The 13,110-nt window shown below is 45.6% G+C and overlaps 1 protein-coding gene across 2 annotated transcripts in view; it reads right to left on the bottom strand.

Annotated features, from left to right (window-relative positions):
• The window catches only part of SYN3 (synapsin III), a 198,976-nt gene extending 186,083 nt beyond the window's left edge, over nucleotides 1–12,893 (bottom strand). For both annotated transcript variants that reach the window (XM_030215174.1, XM_030215175.1), the window contains exons 1-2: nucleotides 12,583–12,893; nucleotides 4,963–5,020 (exon numbers count right to left, since the gene is read on the bottom strand). In XM_030215174.1, the coding sequence (XP_030071034.1) occupies nucleotides 4,963–5,020; nucleotides 12,583–12,893 (369 nt within the window). The remainder of the gene's footprint in view (nucleotides 1–4,962; nucleotides 5,021–12,582) is intronic.
• Between the last annotated feature and the right edge of the window lie 217 nt (nucleotides 12,894–13,110).

Genomic DNA, 13,110 nt, shown 5'->3' with positions numbered 1-13,110 from the left:
CCATTCCTATCTATTCAGTCACGATCAGGGTGTAGACCGTAGAAGTCTGCCCAGCTCCCATTTTGTTTCCCAATTACCGGCGTCACCACCTAATCTCCACTAAGATTCCACGGAACCATTCCTTCTAAACAGGATTCCTTTGTGTTTATCCCATGCATTTTTGAATTCCATTACCGTTTTCATCTCCACCACCTCCTGCGGGAGGGCATTCCACATATCCACCACCCTCTCCATGAAAAAATACTTCCTGACATTACTCCTGAGTCTGTCCCCTTTCAACCTCAATTCATGTGCTACTACTACTACTACTTAAAATTTCTAAAGCGCTACTAGGGTTATGCAGCGCTGTACAGTTTAACATAGAAGGACAGTCCCTGCTCAAGGAGCTTACAATCTAAAGGACAAATGTACAGTCAGTCAAATAGGGGCAGTCTAGATTTCCTAAAAGGTATAAAGGTTAGGTGCCGAAGGCAACATTGAAGAGGTGGGCTTTGAGCAAGGATTTGAAGATGGGTAGTTCTACCACCTTCCCGTCTCCGGAAAAGGTTTGTTTGCGGATTAATACCTTTCAAATATTTGAACGTCTGTATCATGTCACTCCTGTTTCTCCTTTCCTCCAAGGTATACATGTTCCTCTAAGGTATACATGTTAATACATCCCACAGCAACTGTAGCTAGCCATGCATTGAAGGAGATTTCTAGAAATGTTTGTTGATTGATTTTGGACACACAGAGGAGCAGAGCTGGTAGAGATCTCTTCAGTGGCAAGATGTTGGTGGCACAGCCTTAAATATACTTTGCATACTTGACACTGCCCCTTGGGACCTGTGCCCCAGACAGCCAGTGCTGAAGGCCGGGCTTTCCTGCTGCATGCGGAGGTGGCCTTGAGCCTTCTGAACTGGATTCCTCTCTCAGAGCTGGTGTAGTTGGGGGCCTGGGTGATTAGTTCAGTCAATAAAGCAATTGGCTTTTCTTTCTTAGCTCCTGGTTCTGAGCCAAGCTTCACATTCCCAAGGAAAATTAAGAATAAGTGAGTCTAAGTGGCGGCTCGCAGATAACAATCGCCTGGTAATCTGAAGAGTTTAATCAGAACCAGCCCCGTTCTTAACCTTTCCAGTCTGTTTATCAATCTTTGCATGAGAACAAGGCAGCAAAACCAAAATCTCAGTTTAACTCTTCCTACTCATTGACGTCCTGCGAGAGTGAGAGACTGACTGATATAACCCGGGGCAGGATGCATTTGTGTTTCATTGGTTTCAGGGAGATGCTGCTTGCTGGGATAAATGAATGATAGCTAATTAAGTTCATTAATTCCAACCATCTTCCAATTGCCTTATGGGAGAATCCCCATCTTTCAGGAGCAGATGGGATGACGGCCTTCAATCTCTCTCCCTTCCTCCCTTGTGCCTTATCCACCATCACCAACAAAACTTTTCACAGGTGACTTCTTCTACACAAACTGAGTGCCCTCATTATGGGTCCTAATCTGACTGGCTTAGAAACTGGTTGAGTGAGAGGTGACAAAGAATTATGGTAAATGGAGGTTATTCTGAGAATAAAGGGCATTACCAGTGGCAAACTGCAAGCATCAATCTCGAGGCTTGTTCTTTTCAACTTTTTGTAAATAATAAGGTGGAAGGGCTGTCAGGAAAGGTTTGCTTCTATGTGATCCAGTGGCATAAGTACCACTGACTGAGCCCAGCAAAAAGCCAGGAGCCACCTGCTGCTGAGTGAAACTGGGAAGTAAAAGCGACACTTCAATGCATCCCTCTTTCACTTCCCCCTATACTCTTCTAGCTTATGTTGTTTTCAGGGGCGTAGCCAGACTTCGGTGGGAGGGGGGTCCAAAGCCCGAGGTGAGGGGGCACGTTTTAGCCCCCCCCCCCAGCGCCGCTGACCCCCCAGCAATTATCGAACCCCCCCACCCCGCCACCGCCAACTTTGACCCCTGCCTACGATCCTTTCGACCCCCCTCCTGCCGCCAACCCTCCCCCGCCGTGGGCTACCTTTGCTGGCGGGGGACCCCAATCTCTGCCAGCCGAGGAGGTCCTCTTCTTTCTGCGAAGGCTTCGTTCTGTTTCCTGCAGGACGTCAGAAACAGAACAAAGCCTTCATGGGAAGAAGAGGACCTCCTCGGCTGGCAGAGATTGGGGTCCCCCGCCAGCAAAGGTAGCCAACGGCGACGGCAGGGGAGAGTTGGCAGCAGAAGGGTGGTTGAAAGGGTCTTTGGCAGGGGGTCCAGGGCCAAATCTACTGGGGCCCGGGCCCCCCTGGCCCCACATAGCTACGCCACTGGTTGTTTTCTAATACACACAATTGGTCCTCTGCATTGCGTACTCACCTCTTTATACCTTCAGTTCTCCTTAGTAGGAGGAAATTTGTTCACTGAAAACTGTATCTTCCAAATTTCACCCACTCATGCCTCTTCTAGCTAATTCTCATATTAGAACACTAGACTTACCTATAGGCTTAGCTAACTTGCCCCTGGCTCAACTGCTTCTCAATGGTCATCTGCGAACTATATCTGATATTTTTCATACATTTATAATAAAGATCTCTCTTTTCCAATATTTCCAAATTCGGCACCAAATTTTGACTGCTGTGAGCCTGGAGCATCCGTTAGATTTTTTTGAAGAAATCCTCTTTCAGTGTCTCTCCATCAAAAGTTTCATCTCATGCTTCCTTAAAAGTTTATTCTCGTCACTTCTGCCATATCACTTCCGTTACATGGTTCTCTGGGAGGAGCTAATAGGACCACAATCCGCTGAACATTTTTGGCCTGTGATTTGGTCCTACTGCTTCCACTCGTCCATGTCTTTCAACATTAGTTAATACACAACTGAGGTTACTGTACTCCACCTATCTAACACCAGGACTGCATAAACGGCAGGAGCTATTCTTTCCTTTATGTTGGAGCGGATGTACTACTTAAGGAGATATGGTCAGTATTCTCAATGGAGAAGGGTAGATAGTGGGATTTCTTAGGGGTCTATGCTGGGACTGCTGTTTTTTTTTTTTTTAACATATTTATAAATGATCTAGAGATGGGAGTAACTAGTGAGGTCATTAAATTTGCTGATGACACAAAGTTATTCAAAGTGGTTAAATCGCAAGAAGATTGTGAACATTTCAAGAGAATCTTACGAGACTGGGCGTCTAAATGGCAGAAGACGTTTAATTTGAGAAAGTGCAAAGTGATGCATGTGGGAAAGAGGAACCCGAACTATAGCTACGTGATGCAAGGTTCCATATTAGGAGTCATTGACCAGGAAAGGGATCTAGGTGTATCATTGATATGTTGAAACCCTCTGCTCAGTGTGCGGCAGCAGCTAAGAAAGCAAATAGAATGTTAGGTATTATTAGGAAAGGAATGGAAAACAAAAATGAGGACATTATAATGCCTTTGTATCGCTCCATGGTGTGATCGCATCTCAAATATTGTGTGCAATTCTGGTCATCGCATCTCAAAATAGATATAGTGGAATTAGAAAAGGAGTCGAATGGGTAATTGCGAATCACTTGTTTACTCTTTCCAAAAATACTAGGACTAGGGGGCACACAATGAAGCTACAAAGTAGTAAATTTCAAACGAATCAGAGAAAATATTTTTTCACTCAACATGTAATTAAACTCTGGAATGCGTTGCCAAAGAATGTGGTAAAAGCAGTTAGCTTAGTGGGGTTTAAAAAAGGTTTGGAACGCTTCTTAAAATAGTCCATAATCCATAATTCAAATGGGGAAAATCCATTGCTTATTTCTAGGATAAGCAGTATAAAATGTATTGTACTGTTTTGGGATCTTGTGGGGTACTTGTGACCTGGATTGGAAACAGGATACTGGGTTTGATGGACCTTCGGTCTGTCCCAGTATGGCAACACTTATGCACTTATGTACTTCTGTGGTGGACATGTCCACACATTCAATGTTTATGGAAAATGATAATTACATACATCTCCAATTTAGTCCAGACAGCTATTCCCTTAGATCCAGCCTTTATTCTTCTCAGCATGCTTCCTCAGCATTTAGACTCTTTTGTTCATTTAGACTTGATTAGACAATTACTGCTAGTCGCTAAGGTCTGTATTGCAGAAACATGGAAAAGCTCTATCTTACCCTCCCAACACATTTGGTTGGATAACGTTTGGTGGGTAGCTGGATTGGAAAGGCTAATGTGACAACAAAAGTGTCAACCTTGGAGGTATACTCACTTTTGGTCACCCCCTTTTCGGTCTTCTCCACCTTCTTGACTTAATTTGTTTGGATGGTTTAATCCTGACTACATTTAATATATAACACTCTCTTTCCCTCTTTGCAATATATAAACAGCTTGAGCACTGGGAACTTAATGGACTGAGATAACACTTCCCTCCCCGGTCTACTTGAAACTCTGTCTGGGTTTTGTATCTTTTTCTCACTGGTTCATCTTTTCTTGATATTCCCATTTTTGGTTCCTCTAAATATGACAGTAGTCGCTTTTATATTGCAGCCTTATTGCTAGAATTGTGTATATGATATACAAGGCTATTTGATTCCTTATCAATATTCTGCTGTACTGATCATGTCCTTGTTATGTTTCTCATTTTCCGATCTGACGAGGAAGGGCTGCCTTCGAAAGCTAATCAAGAAATGTATTAAGTTATGTCCAATAAAAAAGGTATCATCTTATTTTCTTTTCCATGTTTTATTTTGTTTGATTTCTATTGATAACCTTTAAGAGTGGACTAACACGGCTACCACACCTCTCTACTTAAAAATTATTTGAAATTAAAAATAAAAAGACAGAAAACTAAAGTGTAGTGAATTCTCCTGAAGGCAAACCTTCATTTGCTATTTTGAAAGACAAAAAGAGGGGGCAGGTGACTGTTGTCTTGAATAATTCATGAGATACAAATACTCCTCAGTTTACATTGTGGCAGCTTTGCAGTGTTTAATGCTCTAGAGCAGTGGAAGTTTTGCACTGACCTGTTCCACACGGATCTCGTAGTCTCCATTCACCTTCTTCCCATGGAAATACTTGGCCCTGTGGACACAGGATTGATTGGTTGATTTTGACATTTATACCCCACATTGTCCAGAACATACTCGAGTTCAACGTGACCTTGCAATATATAAAACAACAGGCAAAGTTTACAATATCAGAAACAAAATATCAAGTCAGAGCAGAGTAGTACAAATAAGAACTAAATAATAAACCATTGATGGTCAGGTACAATCCATTAATGGGTAGAAACCTCTCGAAGAGGAGAGTTTTCAGTCTTTCACAAAACGCCAAGTAATCAGGCTGACCCTTGATAGCCGTTGCCAGTGAGTTCCACCACTTAGCACCCTTGTATCTAAAGTCTGTGGAGTGAACCGACTTATAACGCACTCTATTGCAATGTGGAAGATGAAGTCTAAGGTAGTCCTTAGAACCAGAGGTTATACTGCAGGGGGAATTAGTTATTAGGGCTGCATGTAATCCGGTGTCATGCCATATAATATTTGAAAGACAAAAACACACAATTTAAGAATAATCCTAGCTTTAATGGGCAGCCAGTACAGCTTACATAATAACGGAGTGGCTCTATCAAAACGTGATACCTTGAGGACAAGCCTAGCTGATGTATTTTGGGCCGTTTGCAGCCATTTTAGGACACCCTCCTTACATCCAGCATAGGTGGAATTACAGTAATCGAGTTGAGTTAAAACCAAGAATTGAACTAGCAGTCGAAGCATGTTAGGTGAGAAACATGATCTGATTCTCCTCAGCTTCCAAAGAGACCTGAAGGATCACATCGTTAGCAGACTTTGGTTCTACCTCTGCATTATCCTGAAATCTAAAAGCCTAGTCTTGCAGCCTTAAACTCAGATATACTAGGTGTCTGATGTATGTAGTTGTTGTGGATACAGAGCTGGCACTATCATTGAACAAATGTAATTTTTACACATGGTCCTGCTTTCTTGTGCATGGCTTATTGCAGGTAGGGTTACCATATGGTTCCAGAAAAAGGAGGACAGATTGAGCCAGTCTGGGTTTTACTTCCACAATGAATATTCATTGTGGATATCCTGAAAACCTGACTGGCTGGGGGGCCTCCAGGACCAGGTTTGAGAACCACTGCTCCAGTAGCTCAACAAATTCACAAACAATTATTCAAGGGCCCTTAGATGTCCAATGCTTCAAAAAATGTCTTCACTGGATATTCTTCCTTGCTTCTTCTGGTTAGGCTAAGCCAATCTAGAGAACCCCCCCCCCCCTTACCATCCAGAAAGGCAGCTTCCCGCTTCAACTCAGCAATTCAGCACGCTGCCAGGGCTGGCATTTTCCTCACGGCGTCCTCCAAGACCCAGAGTAGCAAGGCTTTTTATGCCACCAAATTTCAGAAGACACATCCACTAATCCATGATGGACACACAAGTCCATCTTGCATTGCATCAACATTTGCAGGTCACACTGGAAGCAGAGATTCCAGAACTTTCCTTATTATTAAAATAGAAAGAACATTTTGGCATCCTGCTACATTACCATAAGACTTATTCTTAGGCATCTTTACAATTGTTTTATTTTGGTATTTTATTCTCTCTTTGCTGCTATTCCTCGCCTTCAGCTAACACTTGAAAGACGGATGATTAATCTCATCAGAGTAGAGGAGTCATTCTTGGCCCTCAGCTGTTCACCTTTTCAATAAACAACATACCACTGAAACATGACAGAAATGTGACTTACGACGCAGGCGACACACTGCTGCACAGCTCAGATAATCTGATTTACCTGCTAAATTAAATTTGGAATGAAATGAAATACAAGGCTAGATAATTTTATCAGATCACACCTTAGGACTAAGAAAACAAAAGTTCTTTGGTACTAGATATATTCTTTGGCATTAGGGTGAAGGATGATCCCCAGCTCATCTCAGGTGCAACTTTTAAATGTCTTGGAGACTGACCAGCATAGGCGTAGTTTGACTGTTTCATTTGGGGGGGCAAAGAATGGGCGGAGCATATTAGCATATCATTTGCATATATACATATGCAAATGAATATGCTAATATGGAGGAAGGAAATGAAATTTACAGGCAAAATATCACAGATGCACATTTCAAAAAGCTGACACATTTCAATTAATAAATTATGAATAAAATAAACTTTTATTTACCTTTGTTGTCTGATCATTTAGTTTTTCTATTCGCTTTGATCCCAGTGTCTTCTGTTTTATGCAGTGTCTTCTTTCCAGTAGGCTTCCCTCTGCTCCCCACCCTCCCAGTCCCATCCATCTCTTGCTCCTTCCCTCTGCTCCCCACCCCTCCCAGTCCCAACCATCTCTTGCTCCTTCCCGCTGCTCCCCACCCCTCCCAGTCCCATCCATCTTCTGTTCCTTCCCTCTGCTCACCATCCCTCTGTCCCATCCATCTCTTGCTCCTTCCCTCTGCTGTGCCTGACCTCTCCAAATCCCATCCATCTCCTGGTCCATCCCTCTGCTCCCCACCCCTCGCAGTCCCATCCATCTTCTGTTCCTTCCCTCTGCTCACCATCCCTCCATCCCATCCATCTCTTGCTCCTTCCCTCTGCTGTGCCTGACCTCTCCAAATCCCATCCATCTCCTGGTCCATCCCTCTGCTCCCCACCCCTCGCAGTCCCATCCATCTCTTGCTCCTTCCCGCTGCTCCCCACCCCTCCCAGTCCCATCCATCTTCTGTTCCTTCCCTCTGCTCACCATCCCTCCGTCCCATCCATCTCTTGCTCCTTCCCTCTGCTGTGCCTGACCTCTCCAAATCCCATCCATCTCCTGGTCCATCCCTCTGCTCCCCACCCCTCGCAGTCCCATCCATCTTCTGTTCCTTCCCTCTGCTCACCATCCCTCCGTCCCATCCATCTCTTGCTCCTTCCCTCTGCTGTGCCTGACCTCTCCAAATCCCATCCATCTCCTGGTCCATCCCTCTGCTCCCCACCCCTCGCAGTCCCATCCATCTCTTGCTCCTTCCCTCTGCTCACCTCCTTTCCTAGTCCAATCCAATTCCTGGTCCTTCCCTCTGCTCCCCACCCACCCCTCCCAGTCCCATCCATCTCTTACTCCTTCCCTCTGCTCCCCACCCACCCACCCACCCCTCCCAGTCCCATCCATCTCTTGCTCCTTCCCTCTGCTTCCCACCCCTCCCAGTCCCATCCATCTCCTGCTCCTTCCCTCTGACCTCCTTTCCCAGTCCAGTCCAATCCAATTCCTGGTCCTTCCCTCTGCTTCCCACCCCTCCCAGTCCCATCCATCTCCTGCTCCTTCCCTCTGACCTCCTTTCCCAGTCCAGTCCAATCCAATTCCTGGTCCTTCCCTCTGCTCCCCACCCACCCCTCCCAGTCCCATCCATCTCTTGCTCCTTCCCTCTGACCTCCTTTCCCAGTCCAGTCCAATCCAATTCCTGGTCCTTCCCTCTGCTTCCCACCCCTCCCAGTCCCATCCATCTCCTGCTCCTTCCCTCTGACCTCCTTTCCCAGTCCAGTCCAATCCAATTCCTGGTCCTTCCCTCTGCTCCCCACCCACCCCTCCCAGTCCCATCCATCTCTTACTCCTTCCCTCTGCTCTCCACCCTCCCAGTCCCATTCATCTAGGCACCAGCAGTTACACCTGGTGAAAATGCTGGCGCAGCAGCGTACCAAGGGCAGGGCGGTGGGGCAGTCCACCCTGGGTGCAGGCAGGAAGAGGGTGTATGGAGCAGTTGTGCGGCTGTCAGTTCCACCGGTCCCCTGACCCCTCCTCTGACATTACTTCCTATTCTGGGGCAGAGGACCGGCAAAGCCGACAGCCGTGCAAGTGCTCCGTGCACCCCTTTTTCTAGGAGGAAGGGTGGTGGGGATGATGCACTACTAGGGGGTGGGGGGGGGGTGACATGTCTGTGGGTGTGTGATGTACCACAGGGGGGAGCGCAGTGCCCCGGGTGGCATATAAGCTAGACATGGCACCCTGGCACTCAATTTTCGGCAGTTGGGCATGCATTCTATAACATCGTGCCTAACTCGAACCACTCATGCTCCTCCCACAGCCACACCCCTTGGTAATTTAGGCAGGGATGTTAGAGAACAGTGCCCCTAGGGCAGGTGTGTTTGCAAGTCCAAACTGTTGCCAATTAATGCCTTGTTAACTAATTTCAGTACACATGTGCCCTAAGTGTCCTGTATAGAATCTGCCGGATGGTCCACATTTTGTCGGCAAACAGACATCTACGTATCACTTCAGCCACATAATTTTATAGCAGCTCTTAAATGCTAATTAACCCCTAAAAATACAACCTGGAGAGTGCCATTCTGCTTCCTATGTATTATATTTCAGCATGATCCTCTGCAAATGGCAGACCGTGACTCATTCCTCTTCCTGTTGCATATTTCTAAGAGTTAACAAGCAGTAAAATGTTGACGTCAACACGAGGCATACGTAACGTATCTCACAATCATCACAAGGAAGCGTGGTGGTTCGCTCCATCGTAGCAGGTCTCTTTATTAAACTGTTCAAGTCTTATTCACCCACATCTAGACAGAATTAAGCTGAAGCCTCTTTTTTGGAATTATTGTCTTTAAATAGGAGACTAGATACTCCAGAGCTGATGACATAGATTCACACATCAGTGTGGAAATTAACTGGACCTGCTCCATGGCACAGACAAAGCAGCTCTCAGAGTCCCTCCATGTCCTCTCTGGTCAGGAGGATTCATTTCTCATCCTCTTCATCTTCGCTCCCTGCCCAATGAGGTGAGGCCTGAGCGCCACCTGGTGCAAGTGTGGAGCAATGAGTCTATTTGCTCAGTTTTGTGATCAACACAGTCCAATAGATTATCACACACGTTTTCTGGGAATCCACAGGACCTTACTCTCACTTTGGAAGGTTCAGAGCAATTTAACAATCATAAAACATGACAAAATGTTCAATGATTGGTTTGCACATATCTGGGAAGCAGATTTTCGGCTATCCTCTGAAAGCCACTTCTCTTGAAGGTTAACAGAGTTGTGAGACCAGGGTTGCCAACTCTTGAAATGTTTTTTGCTGACATGTTTCAGCGTTGGCTTTTCAGGGGTACTAATATGTACACACTGATTACACAGTTACAGAGCTGCTGGCTATAAGTTGCTATATTTCTGTCTTCATCTAGACTTTACCTGAACACGTATACCCTGGAGGAAAGGAGAAACAGGGCTGATATGATACAGACGTTCAAATATTTGAAACATAATTAATCCGCAAACGAACCTTTTCCAGACATGGGAAGGCAGTAGAACTAGAGGACATGAATTGAGGTTGAAGGGGGGGCAGACTCAGGACTAATGTCAGGAAGTATTTTTTCACAGAGAGAGAGAGTGGTGGATACTTGGAATGCCCTCCCGGGGGAGGTGGTGGAGATGAAAACGGTAACGGAATTCAAACATGTGTGGAATAAACACAAAGGAATCCTGTTCAGAAGGAAGGGATCCTCAGAAGCTTAGCCGAGATTGGGTGGCAGTATAGCGCTGCGTGAGTCTGGTAACGCTTTGGAAATGTTGAGTAGTAGTAGTAGTAGTAGAGCCAGTGGGGGGAGGCGGGGCTGGTGGTTGGGAGGCGGGGCTAGTGCTGGGCAGACTTATACGGTCTGTGCCCTGACAATGGCAGATACAAATCAAGGTAAGGTATACACAAAAAGTAGCACATATGAGCTTATCTTGTTGGGCAGACTGGATGGATCATGCAGGTCTTTTTCTGCCGTCATCTACTATGTTACTACACGTTACTATAGGGAAATACCAGAAAAAGGAGCTGATGGCATGGGTAGGCATAGGAGAAGTGGAAGCGCAGTAGTAGAAGCTGAAAGCTGCAATAAATATAACAACAGATTTTTATACAAGGAAAGTAAACAAAAACAAGAGAAACAGCCTAAATGGTTCTCCAAACAAGTGGCCGAAAAAATAAGGGCAAAAGAAATACTGAAGAATGCAATAAAAGAATCCCGGAAAAGATTACCAGATTAAACTCAAAGAAGCCAAGAAGGAAATACGGCAAGCAAAAGCACAGGTGGAAGAAGAAACGGCTAAAGATGTAAAGAGAGGTAACAAGACCTTTTTCAGATATATTGGGGAAAGGAGAAAAGCTAGGGATGGAATTGTAAGACTGAAAGATGTTGAGAATAGCTAAGTGGAGAATAATGAGGATAAAGTGAACAATGATAAACTAATGCTTCTCTTCGGTGTTCACGGAAGAAAATCCTGGAGGAGGGACTGCGGTCTAGGAATGGAGTAGATATTGCACTGTTCACAGAAGAAAGTATTTATAAATAACTTGAAAACAGGGGCGTAGCCAGACAACAGATTTTGGGTGGGCCTAGACAAGAAGTGGGTGGGCACCAAGTGTTCTCCCCTTCACCCACCACCAAAAAAAAAATCTCAGCTGGCGGGAAAACGCTTCTTTCCACCTTAGCAGTCTGCAGCAGGCACACGCTGAAAACTGAGCACGCGCAGGTGCTGGTATCGTGGAGAATGGCGTTTTCATTATCATCGGGGGGGAAGTCTTCAGCTGGCGGAACTTGGGATCCCCACCTGCTACCGCGCGACTGCTCTCTGCACCCCTCCAGCAGCGTGTACCCGGGGTGGACAGCCCCCACCACCCCGCCCTTGCTACGCCGCTGGTGAGCCCTTACCTCTAGGTCAATGGGTGGCGGTAAGGGCTCAGGCAGCAAATAGCCATGCACTATTTTTTAATTTTAGCACATGGCCATTTACTGCCCCCACGAAAAAAAGCCTTTTTTTCCCAGCTGCGGTAAAAAATGGCCCGTCATGAACCAAAAACATATGCTCACACTACCACAGGCCACTTTTTTATCGTGGCTTAGTAAAAGCATCAATTAAATTGACATGGTAACTATCACCAGCTGGATATTTACCCTCCATTTTTTTTGTTCAGTATAGAAATTGTGCTCCTCGCCCTCTGCCACGTATTAGTGGAGCACAGAACTCTATCCCCACTGCTCTTTGCTACCACCACTGTTTGCCTCTCCACCGGTGGAATCTCTTCAAAAAGGCGGTTAATAAATCCCAATAAATACTGCACAAAATTGCCTATACAAGTAACATCTCATGAACTCCAGAAAGAAGCTCTCTTTAGCATAATGCAAGTACTTCAGCGAGCGTTAGCAGTAAATTTGAGAGACTGAAATCATATTTCACATGCCTTGGCTTAGGAGTGAAGTTCCTTACTGTTATGGTATTCACAAAAAAATGACCCATTTGGAGACATTACCCCGATAGAAAACCCTATGGTTGTGTGCAGGGCTTTTTTTGTGGGGGTACTGAGTACTGGCACCTTTTCCATTGTCTGCTGAAATTGACCCATGGTCCCCAAGTTTTAACGTAGGAGCTGAGGTTCTACATATCAATTTTGCCTTGTCATAGATTCTGTGACTGGTTGCAGGGGGCCTGGCTATTCTGGGGTAGGTCCCTCAGTGATCACCCCACCCCTTAAGGGTGGCCTGGCATTTGAGTACCAGCAAATTTCTCACTAGAAAAAAACACACTGGTTGTGTGTACCATTTCTGTCATACAGCAGCAACTAGCGGGGATCTACTGAACCATACTCCATGATGAAATGCAGCTTACCAGTCTGTGTGCGCATCGTCAATCACTAGGAGGATCTTAGGCTTGTGAACCACAGAAGGGGCAGGACTTCCTGACTGCTCAACCAATCCCGCAGCCGCTTGGGTGGTCTGCTTCACGACATTGGAGATGGAACTGAAGATGCTGGTTGCTGAGGAGGAGGAGGAGGAGGAGCTCTGTTGTTGTTTCCTCTCTGTTGCCGGAGAAACCGGAGAGCTAGTGGAACTGTCAGAACCTTGCAGGTCCATCATGTAGCCATTGGGCAAGTTGGCCACAAAACTACTGTCTGACAGACGCCGCCTGAGAAAATTCATGGTTGCTGCCCTTCTTGATGAACGTGTACAAAGCTTAGGCAGGAGCTTCCAAAACTAGGGAGGTCCTGGTTTAGCACTTGACGTATAATACGTAGAAGCTGCTGGCAAGAATCTTTTGACTAGTTTCCTACTGGTAACAGCTCTTGTAATAGCCTTCTGTGGAAAAACAGAAAAACGTGTAATTAGATGCATTTGCAGTGTTCAAGAGGTACTGAAA

Source organism: Microcaecilia unicolor, chromosome 9 (assembly GCF_901765095.1).
Source record: "Microcaecilia unicolor chromosome 9, aMicUni1.1, whole genome shotgun sequence".
NCBI lineage: Eukaryota > Metazoa > Chordata > Amphibia > Gymnophiona > Siphonopidae > Microcaecilia > Microcaecilia unicolor.
The sequence above is the reverse complement of the archived record's forward strand: the minus strand, read 5'-3'. Positions and strand labels throughout refer to the sequence as shown.